Source organism: Giraffa tippelskirchi, chromosome 12 (assembly GCF_054371585.1).
Source record: "Giraffa tippelskirchi isolate mGirTip1 chromosome 12, T2T-mGirTip1v1.2.pri, whole genome shotgun sequence".
Taxonomy (NCBI): domain Eukaryota; kingdom Metazoa; phylum Chordata; class Mammalia; order Artiodactyla; family Giraffidae; genus Giraffa; species Giraffa tippelskirchi.
The window spans coordinates 105,402,452-105,426,086 of NC_137286.1; the positions used below are offsets into that span (position 1 = coordinate 105,402,452).

Sequence of the window (23,635 nt, forward strand, 5' to 3'; positions counted from 1 at the left end):
TGGAATTTTAAGAGGTTTCTTTTTATGATTGAGTATAAAGTACTTGGTATATACTCAGTTTATTAGGTGCTCATTGATTTTGTTAAGAGTTGATTTTATTTCATCTTTTTAGGGAATGCAATAGTTGACATTTGTGATTTTTGTTGTTGTTCAGTTGCTAAATTGTATCCAACTCCTTGCAGCCCCCCATGGACTGCAGCACACCACACTTCCCTGGCCTCCCCTATCTCCTGGAATTTGCTCAAATTCATGTCCATTGAGTCATGATGCTGTCCAACCATCTCATCTTCTGTTGCCCCCTTTTCCTTTTGCCTTCAATATTTTCCAGCATCAAGGTCTTTTCCAATGAGTTGACTCTTTGCATCAGGTGGTCAAAGTATTGGCGCTTCAACATATGTGATACACATAAGTATTTGGAAATATATGAAAGAGAGTTATTCTGTAGTAGAGGCTGGATAGATGCCAACCTTGCCTCAGGGAAGGGCTGTGTCCTGGGGCTAGTTCACACCTGAACCCTAACAGGTGGAAGATGTTCTTCTTATACCTGAGGCACAAGTTTTCAAACCCTGCACACCAATCTTGGGGTTCTCTGTCCCGGGGCCCCCCAAATGCTGGGTTTCCAGGTATCTGGGACTTTTAAGTTCTTGCTACTTTAAAACTCAGATTCAATACTTGGAATGTATTTTATTGCTTTTGGATATTAAAATGTATACAGAAAATTTTGGCCTTTGTGATAGTTGATGTAGTTGGAGTTTTGTGTTTTTTCTAGACTTCCTTTAACAGAAAAATTATAGATCCACAGTCCTTTACATGAAGCCCTTGCATCCAAATGTATTTCAGAATTTGGATTTTAGAAAGTTAATACCAGTGCATATAAACTGGGTTTAATGAGGCTTTTCCATTGGGGGTGGGGTTTGGGCTGCTCCCTTTAATCAAACACGGTGAAACCATGAACACCCACTCACCCTAAACTACACAGACCTGAGAAACAGCCTCATCTAAACTTAGATCAGGTTTTTCTGCCCAGAGTTTACAGCAGATGGATTTGGGAAGTTTTCATTATTTGAAACTTTTAGATTTTGAAGTTCAAGGTAAGGAATTTTGGACCCGAACTTTTATTATTATTATTATTATTTTACGCCTTTTACCCTATTTTGCTTTTCTTATTAAAAGAAAACTGGAGACTGCCAACTGGTGTGTGAGCAGCTGCTCCCGGGGAGGGGGTCGGAACAGGCCTTCTGCCCATGGAGGCGGGCTCTGTGCTGCCCTGTGGGCAGGAGACCCGAGTGGTCTGCAGCCGCCCGGGGGAACAGGTGAAGGCCCGAGAATGATGCTGGAAAGACATTCACGTAGCGTTTAGTCAAATAAAGAGAAGTAGTTGACAGGTCAGCTTTGGGGACCAGTGGGTGTCCTTCCATCAGTGCGTCGACATCCTGTGTCCTTCCAGCGTTTTGTTGACCTCAAGGATAAGAGAGTAGAAAATGGCAAGTAGATGAGACTTAGCTAGTCACGTATTGCTCAGGGTTCCACCAGAGCCTGGAGCCAGCAGGAGACACGAGGACACCACGTGGGAAGAGGTCTCCTTCCAGGAGTTGACTGGCCATTGGGGCCAGAGTCTGTGGCCCGCGGGATGCCTGCCCGTGGGCAGGAGCTGGAGCTTCCTAACTGCGAGTGGGGTTTCCTAAACCCCTGACTTCTAGAGCTTCTCCACTGATCTTGTTTTGCCACATTTGGTCTCAAGTGTTATCAGTCCTCCATTGGTTAGGAAGCCGGTCCCAAGCCCGTGCTGTCAAGGCGTGGGAGAGCCTGGGGGGACATGGATACCAGAGCCAACATGAGTTACATTATATTTAAAAAGAAGAACCGCATGTTTAAAATCTCTGCTTCTTTCTCTTGTGTTTGTTAAGGCCCTAGATACAAAACCCAGGACAAAAACAGAAGCTGCACTGACTATTCAGCTCAAAATCCACTTTCTACTCCATGCCCTTCTTACCCTCTTGTTCCACCTGCTTGTTTACGCCCAACCCAAAGTTCACTTGGTTTTTAAACCACAGCCAGTGTGCAGTGGCAGTTCCAATACAGAGAAGACTGAAGCCCAGTGAGCTGTGACGTGTTAGATCAGGGAACGGCGGGGACAAACAGTACAAGCACCCCAGCCTCGCTGGCTTCATGCTGGGGATGGCTCTGCCCTTCAGAAGAGCTCCCACCTTGCTCCCCTGTCCCTCATGAGTGGATACTGACGTGGAGGGTGCCCGAGGAGGGAACCTGAGCCCTGTAGGAGCTACGGAGCCTGTGAGGGTTTGAGAGGGGAAAGGTTCATGTTTGCTCCACTGAAAGGTCTTAGCAAGTCTACTTTGCTGCAAATCTAACTTTACTATTAAAGCTGACATTTTGATCTTCATTTTTTGACTTGTGTCTGCTTCTTAGTCGGTTCGGAAATTGGAAAAGAAATAAAGACTGTTTTCCAAGGTCCCTAAAGTATCAACCAATACTCAGTGGTCGTAACCACTTGGTGTGTAGTGCTCTCCGTGTATGTGCCTCTTTGTGGGTGCTCCTAGATTGGCCTTGCCCCTTCAGTGGAGATTTAAACTACACTGTATAATGTACTTAAGAAGGTAGGTTTATGCAGTACATTCTAGAATACAGCCCATCTGACAGTCTATCTTGTAACCAAGGAGAAATTCCTCATCACTCTGGAGAATGCAGCTAGAAACCAAAGTTTAGATTTACACCTTTTATTTAAAATGTTCTATTCCCCGTCCTTTGATTCTTTTTTTCTTTTTGACTTTGCTTTATCATCGACATCATTTTTTTGGACATGTACACACATTCTATGAGAACCCATCTACATCAGCTGGGTTGGAAGAATTTTTTTTCTGCACAAACATGGTATAAGAGAGTACATATGACACAAAAATGACAACACTACTATGACAACAGGAGTGTCACAGCAAGAAAGCAGACATTAATTTTAAAAATCAGGACTTAACTAAATGGAAAAGGCAAATACTTATTTGAATAATCTAAGCCCCCACCCTCCCAATCCCCTAAAACTAGGAGCGTTACATTCAGAGTTTGCTCTTCATTGATTAGGACACACTGTATTTTTTAAACTTTAATTTGTATTTTATTTTGTATTAATAATTTCAAATGTTTATGATACCAGTAATTTAAATATTAAGGAACTGTTAGGAGTGGGTTGCATTGTTAACACCTTGTTAAGACAGCATTAGAAATAAAGACTTCACTTTTCTCTCAGTTCTGAGACTGTGGAAAATGAAGCCGATGTTGCGTTTCTAGTCATAAATCCTTTAATGGGAAAGTTGCAATGCTGTTGGTCCCACTACGTCTTGTATCGTGTGGGGATTCTAATGGGAATGATCGGTAAAATACACACCAAAACCAACACCTGGTGTTCGGTGTGATGAAGGCATTCTACCGTGTAAGTAAAACCACAAAACCAAAGCATTCATGGGTTCAGTGTGTATCCACCGTATTCATACATAGATCACACAGCTGAGGATGGTGACTGTGAGCAATGACTCGGTGAAGCTCCACTCCACCCCTGGTCCCTCACCTCTTCTGTGCGGTGAGCATGGGGGCTGGGCAGCGGCAAGACCCCACCAGCTCATGGGGCCATCTTGGTGGATGACAAAACTCCTCTTGACTTTAGTTTCTCTACCTTTCACGTAGGCATCAGCCTGTCTGTGCAGGTATCAGGTAAACAGGTGATGCAGGTGCAATGAGACACAGAGCAAAGTTTTCTAAAGTGAAAACTGATGTTGAAATGTTAGGGTCCAGTTGAGTTTAATTTTAGTAGATACTGGGTGACCTGTGACTTGACTCATCTGAACCTTTTTTTTTATCACCAGCAACTGGGGGAAAAACAGTACTGAACTCAAAAAGAGTTGTGAGGATTAAGGAAAGTAACACTATGAAGTCTATGAAAAATGTAGGTTGATTTTTATTGCTCATGGACTATATAAAGAAACATGATCAGTTGTGTACAATTTATTCCCCTGACCACATTCTGAAAATCAGATCAATCTCAACGTCCCTTCAAAACTTGAAGATTTTCTTCTGAAACCAGACACACTTTGCGTTGAAATGAATACAGCTCTTATAGGATTGAGCGACACAGTGGAAAACCTCAGAGAACCCTGGGGAACTTGGGCAGGACCCAGACTACTCTCATGGGAGGTCAGAGGTCCCCAGCTGAGCATCACACATCCATGCATCCATTCCACACAGCAGCCCAACATCCCATCACAGACCGACACGCACAGGACAGGGAAAGTCACAATGGTTCTGATGGAAACAAGCCCATCTGGTGGGATCAACACCTTCATCTGATCCTTGGACTTCTGTGTCTAAGGTCCACTCTGAGATCACGGAGTTTCACGGGGACATTTTCAGTGGTACGTTTGAGCTCTATCGAACTCCCACGTGCAAACTCGGCTTAACGTCGAGCGGCTCCAGGAGGGAAGGTTGAGGTCTGCACTGTGGACCGCACCGAGACACAGCAGGTGCTCCATGGGCGATGCCGATGGTTTAGAGGCAGAGGTGACTGTGCTCGTGGCACGTGGTACCCACGCCGGCCACAGACAGGTAGAGCTTCCCATCCGGACACGCACAGACCTCGTAGAGCCCCTGGGAGTGGCCCGTGGGCCCCTGGCTTCCCAGAACCAGCTTGGGCAAACACACAGTTTCTGCATCGAGTACAAGCTGCTTGGGAGAGAGGGAGACAAGACGTGGTCAAGGAGGAGGGAACATGACAAACATGAAACTCAAATGTTCCAAATGTTCCAAGTTCTTTCTCTGCATAGAAAATGAAATAGGCACCTGCCTTGGCTGAAGTCACATTACGATGACCTGATTCTTTCAAAGCCTATATCTAGTTTCTATCTGGGCAGGGGGGATAAATATGCCTTAGGAACTGTAGGAAAGTCTTTTTTTTTTTTTTTTCTTTTACTCATTGCACTAGCTAGGAAAGGGTATGATGTGACACTCCTTGAAGACCTTCCAGAGTTATCTGGCCACAATAATACCATTTTTTGATTCATATTGACCTTGTGTTCCACTTTGACCTTCAGCTTCTCCTCCTATTAGGATAAAGTACAAGCCACAGAAGTTGACTCATCTTATTCATTTTACCTTGTGAATGCTGGAGTTGCTAATGATATTATTTTCCTAGGCTGCTGCTGCTGCTAAGTCGCTCCAGTCGTGTCCAACTCTGTGCAACCCCATAGACGGCAGCCCACCAGGCTCCCCCATCCCTGGGATTCTCCAGGCAGGAACACTGGAGTGGTTGCCATTTCCTTCTCCAATGCGTGAAAGTGATAAGTGAAAGTGAAGTCGCTCAGTCGTGTCAGACTCTTCACGACCGGCAATTAAATTCATCATAATCGCTAGCAACATTTCTCCAGCTTTTAAAATTTTATTTGCAACTCTGTTGCCTTCTATTAGATACAGGAAGCAGGTGACAGACAACTAAAATAAGAGGGAAGCCCCTGGACTTTTTGTTCCTAGAGAGGTTTAGTTGAACCAAGATGCACACAAATGGTCTGTTGATTGAGTTTTAGAAATCTCTGACAGCTAAAAGAAATCAGAGTCATAGCACAGAGCAACCAAGCCTGAGCCCTGGCAGCGTGCTCACTTATCAGAACAAAGGAAACTACGTTTGGGAAGCTCCCACGTTCTTCCTCGCCAACAAGGTCGAATCCCGCCTTTGTTTTACACGGCTCTGGTCCCATCAGGCCAAGCTCTGAATACACCGGCGTCCTGGGACGCTGACGTCTCTGTGGGAAGCACGGGGTGACAGTACAGGTGTATGGCAGGCAGGCTTTGCCCTGGGGTCTGGGTCACCATCAAAGCAGGAAGTCAAATGGGTCTTATGTTTTTTGGAGCAGAACCTATATAGGTTATTGTCTAATGCTTTGCTGCTGCTGCTGTTAGTTACTAAGTTTTGTCTGACTCTTTGTGACCCATGGGCTATAGCCTACCCAGGCTCCTCTGTCCATGGGATTTCCCAGGCAAGAATACTTGGGTTGACATTCCCTTCTCTGGGGGATCTTGCCAAGCCAGGGACTGAACCTGCCTCCTGTGGTCTCCATCTGCAGCCTCAACCACACCCCCTCTTAATATTAAATTAATATCAGGTCAAAATTATCTTTCTGCATTGATGTCTCTTAGCCCTGTGACATAGTGAAGTAAATACTATTTCCTGTACTTGACAAATGAGGAGAGAGGCCCAGAGAGGCCTGTTAATGTTCCTGATTCAAAGAGGTAATTGGCGAATTGATCTCACACTAGAAGGATCAATAAATAGTAGGGAGCCTGTGCCTTGCTGCCCATTCTGAGAGGGGCTCTTATCAGGGATGTTTTATTTCTGGACTGGAGGTTCCAGAGTTTTCTTTATTGCAGCTCTTACTTTTCATATTTGACTTTCACTGAACCAGGACTTGATGTGAGTGAGCACCCTGGGTGGTAAAAAAGAGTTATCACTTACAGGTGACCCCCAGTGGTGGTTCTACTGAGAGGGTCACTAGGAAGTGGCAGGATGGACATTCTTTGCGAGCTCTGAACGTCCAGGACTTTTTCCAAGCTGAAAACAAGAGACTTGATAGCACAAATGCCAAGGAAAGCAGTCTGGATCCAACACAGACTGCTTTTAACCTTTCTTGGCTTTTCTTTCAGTGTTAAATTTTTTCCTTCTTTCACGTTTTCTGTGACGCCTTTCATGATGTCTCTTTACAAACTGTAATTTGCTGATGCCGTATTGGACATGAATGTCATCATTACTTAGCGGACGTGAGGCTTGTACAATGGGAGCACCCACCACCCACCGTCCACTGGACTCACCGTCCCATCACTGCTCTGAAGAACGATGTCCATCTGGGTAAGGGCCTCAATCTTCCCCGCAGGGGCTTGAATGTGAACGCCTTTTGGGGCGTCCATGCTGAGACTCCGTGTCGGAGATTCTAGTCTGAAATGAGGGAAGGAAACCAAGAAAAAATGGCATAAAAACCAGCCACCCCAGGAATCCCCCAACCAATGGAGAATATACTATATATTTTACTGATTATATTCTTAGAGAACATAAATCTTAGGGAATATAATCAGTAAGATTATAGAGAATATAATTAGTAAGACATAGTATCTTACAATAGAGATAGAGACATATAGAGAATATAATCAGTAAGATATATAGTACATTCACTCATTCTTTTTAAAATTTTTTAAAATTAACTTTTTTATTTTAATTGGATGCTAATTACTTTACAATATTGTGGATTTTGCCATACATTGGGAGCCTGGCATGCTGCAGTCCATGGGGTTGGACTGAACAGCTGCTTGCTATTCAGTCACTAAGTCACATCCAACTCTTTGCAACCCCATGGACTGTAGCATGCCAAGCTCCTTTATCCTTCACTATCTCCCAGGGTTTGCTCAAACTCATGTCCCTTGAGTCGGTGATACTATCCAACCATCTCATCCTCTGTCGTCTCCTTCTCCTCCTGCCTTCAGTCTTTCCCAGCAGCAGGGTCTTTTCCAGTGAGTCAGCTCTTCCCATCAGGTGGCCAAAGTATTGGAGCTTCAGCTCCAGCATCAGTCCTTCCAATGAATATTCAGGGTTGATTTTCATCGATAAATCCAGAAATAAAGTGCAGTAAAGAAATTAACTTCCCATTATGAAAATCTATGAAATTAGTATCCTCTGAAAACTGATGCAAACGTTAGACCATCCCAGCCCTGTGCGGCAGCTCCAGACGGCATGGTCAGTGAGGGGTCTGGCATGCCACACCAGAAGAAAGTGCTACTGGTGAATATCTCTGGAAAACTATTTTTTTAGCCAAAACCCAAACTTCTTTGGGAAAAAGAGAAATTTAAGGGCAACACATTCATTTGCTACATGTTCACAAAAGTTTGGACTTTGTTGTTTGCTTTTTTTTTTTTTCCATTTAGGAAGATTACAGGGCACATGCAGCGATTTCTCCTGGAAAAATGATTAACTAATGGGGTTTACAGGCAGGGTGGAGACTGGCCTCAGCAGGCCTTGTTTCTGTAAGATTCAGCAGCATCTCCTTTTAGTCAAACACAGCTACAGAACCAGGAACACAGGAGCAGGAAACTTCTCTTATTTGCTTCTGCCTGGAAATGACTGATGGCATTTCCACCAGATGGCCCAACAGGATCACTGGACAGGCTTTTCAGCTGCTCTTACCCAACTCAACCAAAAGGTGGAAGGCTGACTTGCTTGGAATGCTTAAAGATGCACGAGAAGGACAAAAGGACCCATCCCACTGCAGGGTCAGAGTAGGGTGCAGGTGGTAGGAGAAAGAAAGGCTAACATTTAAGAGGCGAGAAGTGCCTGGTAATGAATTTGTGTCTGAAGTGACTGACTGACTTTTAAAATAATTTCTTAATTGAAGTATAGTTGATTTACAATGTTAATTAATTTTGGCTGCATAGAAAAGTGACTCGGTTATACATATATATATACATATATATACTCTTTTATAGTCTGTTCCATTATAGTTTATCACAGGATATTGAGTACAGTTCCCTATGCTATACAGTAGGACCTTGTTGTTTATCCATCCTATATATAATAATCTGCACCTGCTAACCCCAAATTCCTAATCCTTCCCTCTTCCAACCCCCTTGGTAGCCACCAGTCTCTTCTTTATGTCCTTGAGTCTGTTTCATGGACAGTTTCATTGGTGTCATATTTTAGATTCCACATATAAGTGATATCCTGTATTATTTGTCTTCCTCTGTTTGGCTTACTTGACTTAGTATGATAATCTCTAGTTGTATCCATGTTGCTGCAAATGACATTATTTCATTCTTTTTTATGACTGAGTGGTACCGATCAACCTTTAAATCAGGTGGATTACTCCCTTTAATTGGCAAGTTTTCTCATCTACCACTATTTGTTATGGAAAATAAAGCTTCCTTTTCTTATGTACCTCTCAGAATGTAAGATCTGACCTGTTTTACATGTTAAAATGTGACTTTGAGTGTTAGAAGCAGAGATATTCCTGGAATTTATTGTTCAAGTTCTGTTGGGTTTAGGTGTTGGGAGAAACACGCTGGTACCTACATGAGCCTGGTCTACTGATGGAGGCCCCTTCTGGCCACTGCTAACTGCCTGCGTCTTTCCTGCCTGGACTGATGGAAGACAGCAGAGGGGAAGGAGGAGGGTGTCAGCACCCTGCACCTCCGGGCCCATTTCAGGGACCTTGGCGAAGGTGAGTCCATTTCTAGGGTCATTCTCAAACCACAATTGACCTCAACAGGGCCAATGACTAGTTGTTAACGTTCTCACAACATGATGCTCCTAGAAGCAGACTTCATCCCCTCTGCATCATTTCTATCCTTGAAGAGAAAACATTTCAATTCAGCACAGGTTTAGACCCATATTACCAAAAAGGCTGAGATGAGAATGCTCTGAAGTACACATTTCCATGAATGTGTTCAACGTGGTCAGATATCAAAGACCTAACGTTCACATGGAAAAATAAGCAAGAACAGACAGAGAAATGGTGAGAGAGAAAAACTCAGAGGGTGTGTGTGTATGTATGTGTGTATGCATATGTGTGTGTGTGTGTGTGTGTGCACGTGCGCATGTTTAGTCCTACCAGATGCTGAAATATCTTCTCAAGATCTATGAGATATCTCTGGGCATTTCATACACACTAGGTTGTAGCTTGGAATCTCAGTCTCCATAAAATATTCAAGCTCCAGCCCCTAGTCTCTGTGGAATCCTGATTTCTCCTTGAGTAGCCCTGACTTAGCTTCCACTTCACCATGGGCTTCCCAGGTAGTGCCAGTGGTGAAGAACCCACCTGCAATGCAGGAGATGCACCAGACCTGGGTTCGATCCCTGGGTTGGGAGGATCCCCTGGAGGAGAGCATGGCAACCCACTCCGGTATTCTTGTCTGGAGAATCCCGTGGACAGAGGAGCCTGGTGGGCTACAGTCCATGGGGCTGCAGAGTCAGACATGACTGAGTGACACATGCACTGACCATGAATTTTCTACTTGGTTACTGGGACCTGGGAATGAATGGACTTCCTTGGTTTCTACTTAAGTGATATTTATAAACTCTGTTAAGGAAACCAATATTTACAAGTGTTTGAAATGGGAACAAATACTTCCATGTCTGTTCATTTTACTGATCTAATAAAGAAACATATGTGTTCCTATGTCCTAGGCATGGTTCCCGCCATCACATCCCTATTGGGTCGTAGGGGCTTTGCAGTTTGCCCCACTGCGTCCACATCTACAGATTCCTTAAGTTTCTGTTCAAGAGCTTTCTTATCTGTGACTTCATCTCAGATCACCCTAGGAAGAGTTACACTCTTGCTCCTACGCCCTCACTATTGTTTTGCACCTTCATCATCACAATGAATGATGTCGTTGTAACTTGTTTGCTTGTTTCTTTCTCCCAACAGACGTTACACTCACTAAGGTCAGGGACCATGCCTCTTATCACTGTGGAACCAGCATCTATATAGACTCTGGCACATAAACATACTTTATACATTTTTGCTGAATTTTTAAAAGAAGATTGAATTATATCATGCATGAATGAGAAGTAGCTTTAAAATGGTATGTTACAGTTCATACATCTCTTGAGGATGACCGTGCCCTAAGAAATCTAAATCTAGCTTAAATACAAGTCAATTATATATTTTTCTTGAAGAAAATAACTGTTACCCTTTCATGACTAGCGTTTGAGCAAATACCAAAATTTAAATTGTGATATTTAAACATGTATATTTCAGAGGTCTTTTTATAAATGATCTTCATGATCTTAACCCAACAACATTCACAAAGTTTTCATAGGTCAGTTAAGATATTCCAGAATCGATCTCATTTTACTCAGGCCAGGAACAGTAACGCTACTGGACACAGACATAAAAGGGAAACACTGGTGATAGCACGAACTCACAGAAGACAATACAACTCTCATGCACTCAGTCAGCAGAGTCTGGTGGTAAATCAGGGAGTAAATCACTGAAGGGTTCCCCTGAGGGGTGGAAGGTGGGAACAGAGCGTACATTGGCTTTGGAGCCAGAGCTAAGCTGAGTCATGAGTTGGCGGCCTTTTTTCCTTTGTGCCTTAGAACGTGCTCCTACCTTGAGCTGAGTGTTCTCTTTTCTAAAATGGGGATTGAGTTGATGCTTTTCAGGTCGAGTTGATGAGGAAACAAGATAAATTATGTGACAGGACAGACACATTTCCTGGCAGTGGCAGGCATTCGAAACCAGTTAGTTCATGTCTTCCACCCAAACCCCATTCCTCAAGCAGTTCCTTATAATTTCATTATGTTCTCAATCACTCTGGTTGTTAACACTTGGGTTAGGGATTGCTCCCTTAGTCTCACGTTTTAGAAAGCCAGAGAATACTCTTCTGCCATTTCTTTTTTAGGAAAGGACTGCTATAGAAGTCAGCAAATGTATTTCCTAATGGGAAAAATGTAAGATGAATTGTTTAATTATGAGGCCTATACTTTTAAAACAGTGACATTCATTGCAAAGAGTGGTTTGGCAGCTCTACAATTTATATTATTTTTAATAACAAAATTTTTCTCATGGCATTATTTTTTAAAGATATTGAATCATGTTTCTTTCCTACGAAAATAAAATGTTCTTCCCTAACTATAATAATTCTATAATATTGATCTCATGGTCCTTTATCAAAATAAATGAAACTGTTACAATTTAATTATAGTCACAATCTAATTTTATGCTGCAAATGTTCTCTAATTGGGTAAGATGAATTGAACTCTCATTTGCTTTAGATTAATGTTTAATTAGACATTAACGTTAAGAGAAATGCCAAATTTCCTAACTCCAATTCCATTTGGTATGAATATCTAGTTGGTATAATAATGATAATAAAAATGATTATTTGTATTCCACTTTCAGTTTACAAAACATTTTTAACTTCATAGCTTATTAAATCTTCCCCAGAACACTCTGAGATGTGTAATACTACCAATGTTTTATGAGAAAATAAAGCCTCAAAGGGTTAGTTTGGCCAAGGTCACCAGGCTTGTTTGTAAAGCTGGGGTTCCTACATTATTCCCCTATTATACAAATATATTAGAATATGCTAATTGACCTGAATATTTTTCAAGTTCAAATTCTAAATGTGACTTTAAGTGACACTGTAGACTTGAAGACACTTGTTTTTAAAACTACTGTTTGTTTTTGTTATAAAGTACAAATGTACTATTGGAATAAACAGTTACAGCAGTAAAGGACATTCAGTAGCCAGTGATACAGTGACATACACACAGGCACACGGAGACTCTGTATAAAGAATAAACACATACGGAACGAGGTGATTTTCTATATTCTGATACTATGTAGAGATATACCAAAGGTTGAGGATATTATGCCAGTCACAGAAGGACATATACTGTACGATTCTACTTAAACGAGATGCCGAGAGTCCTCAGATTCATAGACACAGAGGGCAGGGCAGTGGTGTGCAGGGTCTGGGGAGGCGGACAGGAGTTAGTGTTTAAGGGGTGTGGAGTTTCAGTTTTGCAAGATGTAAAGAATTCTGGCGATTGGAGTTAGGGATGGTTGACAACAATGAGCCTACCATAGGCTTTTGAACTGTACTTTTAAAAGTGGGTAAGAAGGTAAAATTTATGTGTATTTTGCCACAGTTGAAAAAAGATATATCAAAGGTTTCCAATTTCTTTGCATATACGGATTCATCATGTTCTCAGTTTTGTAATGCTCTTGTCTCTACTCACAGTGCATATATTTAAAAAATTTAATGAAAACTGAAATTTCTGAGAATGCCTTTTGGACATTTTAAGCCCATATAGGACATAATTCTCTTTCACTAAAAGGTGCAATTGTTTTACCTCAGCTGATGATTTTCAGGGCAAAACGATGGGTTGGTGAGCTGAAGCGTGAGGACAAGGAGACGTCCGTGGGGTGTCCAAGGTAAGGAGGGGCACTCCAGTCAGGTGGGACAACGTGTGTGGGAGTGTGGGGCTGGGGGCTGGCAGCTGTTCAGTCTCAGGATGAGTGAGGAGGGAGGTGCCCAGGGTGCCAGTCTAGGGAGCCCCACGGAGACTAGGTCACAGGGCAAGTGCCCCGAGAGCATTCTGGACTTTCCTATGGCTGACATGGAGTCAATGAAGCATTTTTAAATAGCTGCATTTACACCCCTACTTTAATAGCAACGCTATTCACAGTAACCAGAAACTGTGGAAACAACCTCAATGTCCATCGACAGATGAATGGATAAAGAAGATGTGGTATATTTACACACACATACACACACACACACACACACACACACACAATAGGATATTATTCAGTTACACAAAAGAGTGAAATAATGCCGTATGCAGCTATATGGATGGACCTAGAGATTATCCTACTCTCTAGCACATATTCTAGTCAGACAAAGACAAATGCCATAGGATATCACTTATGTGTGCTGTGGGCTCAGTCACATCCGAGTCATTGCGACCCTTTGGACTGTAGCCCACCAGGCTCCTCTGTCCATGGGATTTTTCAAGCAATAACTAGAATATTGGAGTGGGTTGCCATGTCATCCTCCAAGGGATTTCCCCACCCAGGGATCAAACCTGCATCTCCTGTGTCTCCTGCATTTCAAGCAGGTTCTTTACCTGCTGAGCCATCGATGATGCCACTTGTATGTGGAATCTAAAATATGACACAATGAACTCATCTACAAAACAGAAACAGACCCACAGACATAGGGAACAGACTTGTGGTTGTCAAGGGAAAGAGTGGTGATGGAGGGAGAGAAGGATTGGGAGTTTGGGGTTAACGGATGCAAACTGCTATATACAGGATGGATAAACAATAAGGTCTTAGTGTAGAACACAGGGAACTATATTCAATATCGTGTGGTAAACCATAATAGAAAATACAAAACAAAACTTTTAAGTATGTAAAGTATAAGTATGTTCTGAACCATACATTTAGAAATGGTTACAATGATAAATTTTATATGTGTAGTTTTACCACAATAAAAAAAAAACTAGGAAAAAATAAATAAAATAGTGGCATTTAGCCAAGTCCCTGAGGTTTCCTGGAGGAGGGAATAGTCTACCGGAACAGTGTAGGCTGCCCTGGGGCAGGGGCAGGGCTGGTCACGAGGCCTGTGTCTCAGAGATGGGAGGACAGGACACACACAAGGACATTCACCCTCCTCTGGGTTCTGTCAGAAATGACCTGTCATGGGTGGAAGGTCATCAAAATAAGGACAACTTAAGGAATAAGGAACCACCTGGTAGTATCTGCTGAAGTGTTACTGCAGCACATAACCAATTTGTTTACATCTGAACAACACTCTTACCTGAGGTCCTGGAGTGGGTCGGGTCTAATGAGGGGCGTCTCCACCGAATGTTCAAAAAGAGCCCCTTCAGGCCCTAAACACAAACCAAAGGTGCAGCGTTCTTACAAAAGTAAACAACGGCCAACAAATCAAGCCTTTATACTGCATATTACAGGACAGGTAGGTTCTGATTGTTGACTTTGTATAGACATTTGAGTTGTGGGATAAAATAGGCATAACTGCTTTCCTACTTTTCCAAGAACACCACGATTTCACTAGGTTCCTATAAACAAAATATGATTTTTAAAGCAGTTGCAAATAACCAGATTTGTTTTAACTTTTTATTTTGTATCGGGGTATAGCCAATGAACAATGTTGTGGTAGTTTCATGTGGACAGAGAAGGGACTCAGCCTTGTATCCATTCTCCCCCAAACTCCCCTCCCATCCACATAATATTGAACAGAGTTCCCTGGGCTATACAATAGGTCCTTGTTGGTTATCCATTTTAAATATAGCAGTGTGTACATGTTCATCTCAAACTCCCTAACTATCCTTTAGCCGTATCCTTCTCCTCACCCCAGTAACCATAAATTCATTCTCTAAGTCTATGAGTCTCTTTCTGTTTTGTAAGTAAGTTCATTTGTATCATTTCTGTTTAGATTATACATATAAGGGATGTCATATGATATTTCTTCTTCTCTGTCTGACTTACTTTACTCAATACAACACTCTTTAGGTCCATCCATGTTGCTGCAAATGGCATTATTTCATTCTTTTTAATGGCTGAGTTATATTCCATTGTATATACATACCTCGTCTTTATCCATTCCTCTGTTGATGGACACTTAGGTTGCTTCCGTGTCGTGGCTATTGTAAACAGTGGTGCAGTGAACACTGGGGTGTACATATCTTTCCTACTCAGGCTTATTTTAAAGTCAGAAAGCAACTGTTGTTTAGTTGCTAAGTCCTGTCCAATTCTTTTGTGACACCATGGACTGTAGTCAGCCAGGCTCCTCTGTCCATGGGATTTCCCAGGCAAGAATACTAGAGTGGGTTGCCATTTCCTTCTCCAGGGGATTTTCTTGACTCAGGGATCGAACCCAAGTCTCCTGCATTGGCAGGCTTGTTCTTTACCACTGCGCTGCCTCGGAAGCCCCCTAGTTAATAATACTGTTTGGTATATTTGAAAGTTGCTAAGAGAGTGTGTCTTAAAAGTTCTCATAACAAGAAAATAAATTTGTAAGTATGTGTGGTGATGGACATTAACTAGACTTAGTGTGGATCATTTCACAATATATACGAATATTGAATCACCATATTGTACACCTGAAACTAATGCTGTTTGTCATTATTCCTTAATCAAAAATAAAGAGCTATACTTACCAGTTACTCGAAGTTTATCTGTACCAACCATGACTTTCTCTTCATCCACAGTGAACAGTGGCTTGCCATCCTTGGAGTTGATCTGAAACTGCTGACTCTGGACCTCTACCATTTTGGGACCTAAAGAATTAATTAAAACAGCTTATTATAAAGTGTTTACTCTATGCAGTGTTAAAAACTCTACTTTTACATGTGCCATCACCCAGTAGTACCAAATCACTAAACATTTAGGATTTGTCACCAATAGTTTTTTTTTTATTCTATGATTAAATTTTAAATCCTAACCTTAAATCTTATTAAAATTAATTTAGGTCACATGTGTGTTAGTCTATATCAAATACATGTATGAATGAATTATTTAAAAATTAATTTTTTCCAGTTTTCAAAACTTGCCAAAAATAATACAATTCTTCTATGCAGATTACTTAAATTGCTATTCTTTTGCGTATTAACAACTGAGGATTTCGTTTTCTGAAATGTGAGATTTGTGAAAGACCATCTCAGTGACCAAAGTTAACCCAGGCGATGAGTCATTCAGATTCTCGCCTCTGCCCTACCCTTCACCTCCTACTCCTCGGAGAAGACAGACATCACTATGGAAATACACCCTCCAACTTCTGCCCTCCCCCTTCATCCCAGACATTTCTGTCTCCTCCACGTCTTCTATTTCAGGGACTGGGCATCACTTTGTCCTCCAAGCTGACTCCTTTCTCGTGAACTTTAGACCCACTGTGAGCAACCCATGGCTGACTCAGCAGATGTTTGTTTCATGGGTGCGTCTAGTGCCAGGCATTGGTGATGCTGTGAGATTGGTGATGGGTAAGATCTCGTTCAATCTCTCTCATTGGTGCACTTGGGTATCCATCATTCTGTGTCTCCTAATTTCTCTGTGCTTCTTGTTCTTCCAACCCTGAACCTTAACCCAGCATGATGGATTAATGCTGGATTAATCTCTCTAGAACTCAGCATTCAGCATTTGTTCAAGTGTTCCTGAATTCTTTTGTTGGCTCTAGAGTCTCATCTAGAAAAGTAAGTTTATTGTCAAATGGACACTTAAAGCCTTTGTGTATGTGTCCCTGTGTCCCTCACAGTATTCATTCAAGTTGAGAGGGACCTGCTAGAAATCAAATAGAAGTTTTTCAATTAATACATTAATCAGTTTTGGATATTGTCACAATACATATTCAGATTTGTACCTCAAAGCCCTCCACACACATGCTTCATTTAAATATGTGTATGTGTGTGTGTGCATGTATTATAAAGTGGAAGTCATTTTTTTTCCTTTATGTTTTATCTCTGTTCTCTTTAGGAAGGCTCGCTTCATTTTTTGTTAGTTGCCTGTAGTTTTGCTCTTTTTAGCTTTCCCTCAAACCCAGTTACCCTGTGATTCAGTGTCACTATTTTCCTCTTCTGGGTCACTGACACATCTGAGGTATTTATCACATAAACATTGATTTGCAGTAAGTGATGAATTTGAAGTTATTTGAGCTTAAAATTAAGATGAAAAAACTGGAGTAATTTAGCCAGTAAGAGCTCACTGTTTAGCTCCCTGGAGGTTCATATAACAATTTGAGGGAAATTTATTAAATGAAAGGGCTCAACTAAATGACATATTTTTTCCTGTAACCATTATCTCATATGTATTGTTGCAATATTCAGCAAATGAGTTTAGCTGCATAGTTTTCACGAGTAACAGAGCCAAGTAAACCCTCAAATCAAAGAAAATGCAGGAGAGTGAGTCTCTTCCATTCAATACAAATTTCTTGTATGTTTTTTATGTTCAAGGTTCTGTGCTAAGAATTGAATATATATGAATGAGTGAGATGCAGATGGAATTCACAGTCTACTGAGGACAACAGCATGTAAGCCCAGGGCAATGTGATAAGTGTCATGAGACGGGCATGGACAGTGTCCAGTGAGAACCCAACAAGGAATTCCTGTCCCTCCTGGGTGGTCGGGGGTGACACCCTGGGGGGAAGATGTCTGGGCTGACCTGGAAGCATCGTTGTTTCCCTGATGAGGGGAGAATGAGACCTTCCAGGTAGATGGGCTACCCCCTCGAAGGCACAGAGGTGAATAAAATACCATCTTCATTTTATAAAAAATATAGAGACTGAAACATGTTTAGTGTTTAAACATGTTTAAACACGTTTCCCACCTCAAAAGAAACTGTTCTCCACGTGACAACAAGCCCACCATAGGAATAAATCACCTCTTAAAATAACTGAGTTTATAACTAAATCTTCTTTTATTAATAGTCTACTAGATTTTATAACCTTGCTGGGCGTGCATTAGAGGTGAACACGTCACCCTCATTTGCAGCCACGTCCTTTAAGAAACAAAACTCAAATACTTTCTTCGTGGTAAAGAGCTATTTGGTAAAATAAAATTTCTAATGAAAGGCTTTGGTTCAAACAAAGAGGGAAATAAATAAAAGATAAAGGAAGTAAATAAAGGCAGGTTTTATGGTCTGATGAATTCAGTTTGTGAAACTGGCCAAAGGGTTTTTCTTGTAAAAACACAATTAAATTCTTCCTAACTCACAATATACCCCATTAACACTGCCCGTCCCCACTATGTTAGCTTTAATTTAAGAGAGCATCATTTAAAAACAAACATCATAAAGTCCTTTAGGAAGGTTTTATTCTACTGCTGCAAATATGGTACTGGACAAATACTGGACTGGAAGTAGAAAACTGCAGTTAAGTTCACTCTACTAATTTTTCAGAGTAATCTTGCATTATTTAGTTCAGCTTTATAAGCCTGGAGTCAATGACTCTTATCTGTGTAGCTTGACTCTAATCTTTAGGCTAGTCTTTTACATCTACACGCATGAGTTCATGGACCTAAATAACGAGGAAAGGGCTCCAGTCCTGTTTACAGCAGCACTGTGGATGAACCCCTTGTTTTTAAAAATTTATTTTATTGAAGTAGAGTTGATTTACGATATTGTAACTTCTGCTGTAAAGTGAATATATATATGTATATATATTCATTTTCATATTCTTTTCCATTATGGTTTTTTTGTTGTTTTTGTTGTTTAGTTGCTAAGTCATGTCCGACTTCATGTTGCAACCTCATGGACTGTAGCCCGCCAGGCTCCCCTGTCCATGGGATTCTCCAGGCAAGAATACTGGAGTGGGTTGCCATTTCCTTCTCCAGGGGATCTTCCCGAACCAGGTATCAAACCCACATCTCTTACGTTGGAAGGTGGACTCTTTACCACTGAGCCACCAGGGAAGCCCTATGGTTTATTACAGGATATTGAATACAGTTCCCTGTGCTATACAGTAGAACCTTGTTGTTCATGCATTCTCTAGGTAATAGTTTGCATCTGCTAACCCCAGCCACCCAATCCATGGCAACCACAGTCTGTTCTCTATGTCTGTGACCCTGTTTCTGTTTCATAGATAGGTTCACTTGTGTCATATTTTATTATTTTTTTTAGATTCCAAATATAAGTGATATCATATGGTATTTGCCTTCCTCTTTGGGACTTATTTCACTTTAGTATGATAACCTCTAGGTTCATTCATGTTGCTGCAGATGGTATTATTTTGTTCTTTTCCATGGCTGAATAAATAATATTCCATTGTGTATATATGCCATATCTTCTTTATCCATTCATCCATTGATGGATATTTATGTTATTTCCATGTTTTGACTATTGTGAATAATGCTGCTAACCCCTTGATTTTTATTCCTGACTTTCTTTGTTGAAGTTCTCTCCTCTGTTCTGGCTGTTAAATTTTTAATCTGTTTCCCACCCATGATCCTCTCCATGACCCCAAATCCCTCATGGTGTAGCTCAGACTTATATCTGAACCCCTGTGCACTTTGGAGCACCCTAGACAGGCCATCTTACCCCATTCCATCTCCTAGAACTCTCTCCCAGCTGGTTTTTCAGCCCATCCCACACTACACAATCTTTCATTCACTCCTCTATTCATTCATTCAATAAGTATTTATTGAAAACACCTACTAAGTATATGAGTGGCCTGAATTAAGAACTGTGATAATGATTGAATAGAGTAACCTAACTACAATATTTGAGTATTTTGTAATCAAGTTTTTATATATGTACATTCTTTGGAATATTATGTAGCCATTAAAATAATGCCATTGAAATAGCATATTAAAAAGCAGAGACAATACTTTGCCAACAAAGGTCCATCTAGTCAAAGCTTTGGTTTTTCCAGTAGTCATGCATGAATGTGAGAGTTGGACTATAAAGAAAGCTGAGCACCAAAGAATTGATGCTTTTGAACTGCAGTGTTGGAGAAGACTCTTGAGAGTCCCTTGGACTGCAAGGAGATCCAACCAGTCCATCCTAAAGGAAATCAGTCCTGAATATTCATTGGAAGGACTGATGCTGAAGCTGCAGCTCCAATACTTTGGCCACCTGATGCGAAGAACTGATGCATTTGAAAAGACCCTGATGCTGGGAAAGATTGAAGGCAGGTGGAGAAGGGGACGACAGAGGATGAGATGGTTGGATGGCATCACCGACTCAATGGACATGAGTTTGAGTAAACTCTGGGAGTTGGTGATGGACAGGGAGGCCTGGCGTGCTGCAGTCCATGGGGTCACAAAGAGCCAGACATGACTGAGTGACTGAACTGAACTGATACATGTATCAGTATAACTGAGTCATATATATGTATACATGTATACATATGTAGTACAAATATATATTCTTTTCACCATCTGTTTGCTCTTTTGTTATTTCTTCCATTGATACTTATTCTTTCTAATCCTATTGCTCTCTGTGCAAGATTCCATGGGACCTTGCTTCCATGTGACCATATTCTCTGATCTTATTTGTTGATCAGATGGGTGTACATGGCTCACCCAAGGGAAGTTGGTTGGACAGAGTGACTGGGCCAATTAGAGGACTTTGTTGTGAGTTCAGAAATGAAGACACTGAAGACTAAGTTAGCTGGTGTTGAGAACTATAGTCAACCAGAGGAAGGACCAGAGAGTCCTATAGAATTAGGACTGATGTAATCACAATACCCAAGTGAAAATCATGGGCAAACACATACAGAAAGGAAGGAAACACGGTGGAGAGAAGGATGGGGAGAGGAAGAGAGAGGAGGAATACTTCGACTCTCAGCCCTGGGTCTTTTTTTCCTTGAGTGCAACTACTTTGTTTTCTTTTCTCTGTCTCTGCAAGATTATTTTGTACCCTGCAATAATCACTGTGCTTCTTGTACTACCTTAAATGGTCCTCTATTTCTTGGAATCAAAATAACTTCAATTAAAATACTTCAGACTGTCTTCCCACCAGAGGAACAACTCTCTATGGTCAACACAGCATGATATTTAGAAAACTCATACTCTGATTGCTCATAAATAACTCTGAATCCTTTAGAAGAAAAAAACAAATATATCCATTTGGCACAACTGTTTGTGGACCACACACACACTCAAAGCACTCTGATGAAGCTGAACTTACCCACTTTTAACCTGCCTGTGACTTCTCCTTCCGCATTGCGTGCATTCATGGTCACATTCTGTGTAGACTGCAGAAGCAGAGATGAGTCCTAAAAATGGATTTACACAGTGAGCCAAATGTATACTATCTAAAATGACTATACCTTTCAGTTCAGTTCAGTTCAGTCGCTCAGTTGTGTCCGACTCTTTGCGACCCCATGAATTGCAGCACACCAGGCCTCTCTGTCCATCACCAACTCCCGGAGTCTACCCAAACCCAAGTCCATCGAGTTGGTGATGCCATCCAACCATCTCATCCTCTGTCGTCCCCTTCTCCTCCTGCCCCCAATCCTACCCAGCATTAGGGTCTTTTCCAATGAGTCAACTCTATACCTGTACATTTGTATATAAATTGAGCATTTACAGAAAATAATTTTTCCAATATCACAGATCCTGTGACCCTATAAACTGTGGCTAAATTTTTTTAAACTTGGATTATATTATGTGAATGTGGTAAATGCATTAAATTATTTCCCCACAAAATATAATAACCTCGTGGGTTTACAGAGCCCATGTACATTTTACAATACACCAGGTCCATTCTCAATGTGCAGCTCTGAAACAATCAAGTTTTAATCAGTGTTTGTTTGGTCTTTTCAAAAAAATTAAAATTTCATTTCTCACAATTTATGTCCAGGATATGATATATTTTAAAAGATAAATCAGCGGATGGTTAGCTCTTCTGTAATGAAGACCGTATTACTTATTTTCAAAACACAAAAGCCTTCTCACAATTTCAAGAGCTTTTAAAATCTGTTGGATGCCTACGCTTTTAGAGCTCTTTGTTGGAAGATAAAGTGGCTTTATGAGCATGTAAGTGGGGTCATAGTCTGAATGGGGGCTTTGTTTCACAGAAGATTGCTGGCTCTTATATAAACAGTTTTCTTCAAAAGGAATGCAGTAATTGGCTGTTGGGTTCAGGTGGGTTTATGTCACTCAGAGGGAACCAAATATCTTCCAAAGTTGTGGAGGAATGATTATTTCTTTTTTCCAGAAGGAAAGAAGTTTTAGGAGCGCTTTGGAAGTCTGGCTGGTTAGAAATTCTCCAACTTGCTTTGTGGAAGAACATGGGTTTACCAGAGTCTCACCTTTTATCCAACGGTGTGATCTTACTACTTGTTTTTGCTTTGTTATGAAATAACTAGCATGATAATAAAAGCTAACAATTTACCAAAGATTTTAACCATCCATCCTCTCATTTACCTCCACACTTTGAAGGAGGTAGCTTTATTCCTCATCTACAGATGAGGAAATTGAGTTCAAAGAGATTAAATGACAGTTCTCCCAAAGTCACAGCCAGCAAGTGACAGTTCCATGATGGAGCCCAGTCTTCAGGTGCTAACGTCCAGGCTCTTGTTTTTTTTTTCTTTTCATCATTCTCCCTGAAAGGGAGGACAGGGCCACAGTCAGGGCTGTGAGGCCCACCTCCGGGCATGGACACAGTCAGCTGTCCGGGGAACCACTCTGCCTGTCTCATGGATGCTTTCCAACTCCCCTCTCCCCGCTTTTTTTTTCTGGCTTCCACCTCAGGGGCTGGAAATGCTAATTGCTTTCTCAGCCTGTCTTCTGGGGAGGGAGACCCAAGTGACAAACTCTGGTCAATGAGATGTAAAAAATCTGCTAGGGGTGGGGCTGGGTTTCTGGGCAAGGCTTTGGGTATGACCCTGCTGGTCACTCACTGTGTGCTAGGGCACACACAAGGCACATGGCCAGGGAGCCATGCAATGTCAGTGCAGACATCCTTTTCATTAGAAAAGCAAACCATTATTTATTTTTCATAAAACAAATTATTTAAACGTGTCCTCATTTTCTTACCGCTCTGGAGCGTATTTCTTTGACATACAATGGGAATAAAAACTCAGACTCCCCCTCCAGGCGAAGTCCATCTGCCGTAACATGCAGGTGACCCATGCCTACCTGTTAACAAGAGCAGAGATTATGTTATTGATTTCTTTTTCACTTCTTTTATTATCAACTTAAATTATGTATACATTTTCATAGATTTCCTATTGGCCTTTTTCTGCATTTCTCTTAAGCACTTTATTTATAACTTTAGTTGTTTTTACTCAGTATTCAGTGTTATAGTAAATCTTGTGTAAATACAAAGGACTGTTCAGGAAATGCATGTAAGATTTAAATAATCACTTTACGATAAACAGCTAAGAGCACCAGGTGGGCTCACAGTATAACAATGCTCACGCAAAGTCTGTGGGATTAACTGACACGTATTTCTAAGAAAATGCAATCATTAGTCTTTCAGGACACACTGACTGAGTGCCAACCACGCTGTGGGATCACATGGTGGCTGGGAGAACGCATGGCCCCTGGTGCCCAGGGGCTGTTACAGTCCTCTGTCTCCAGCACTTGTGGGGCTGGAGGTGGGGGGCAGGTGGGTGTGTCTCCCTTCCA

General features: G+C 41.4%; 1 protein-coding gene across 1 annotated transcript in view; it reads right to left on the reverse strand.

Annotated features, from left to right (window-relative positions):
* Positions 1-3,944: 3,944 nt before the first annotated feature.
* Positions 3,945-23,635, reverse strand: part of SGCG (sarcoglycan gamma) — a 29,366-nt gene continuing 9,675 nt past the window's right edge. The window contains exons 3-8 of the mRNA XM_081551704.1: positions 23,042-23,143; positions 21,189-21,276; positions 15,731-15,850; positions 14,368-14,440; positions 6,862-6,985; positions 3,945-4,725 (exon numbers count right to left, since the gene is read on the reverse strand). Coding sequence (XP_081407830.1) covers positions 4,552-4,725; positions 6,862-6,985; positions 14,368-14,440; positions 15,731-15,850; positions 21,189-21,276; positions 23,042-23,143 — 681 coding nt within the window. The 3' untranslated portion in view covers positions 3,945-4,551. The remainder of the gene's footprint in view (positions 4,726-6,861; positions 6,986-14,367; positions 14,441-15,730; positions 15,851-21,188; positions 21,277-23,041; positions 23,144-23,635) is intronic.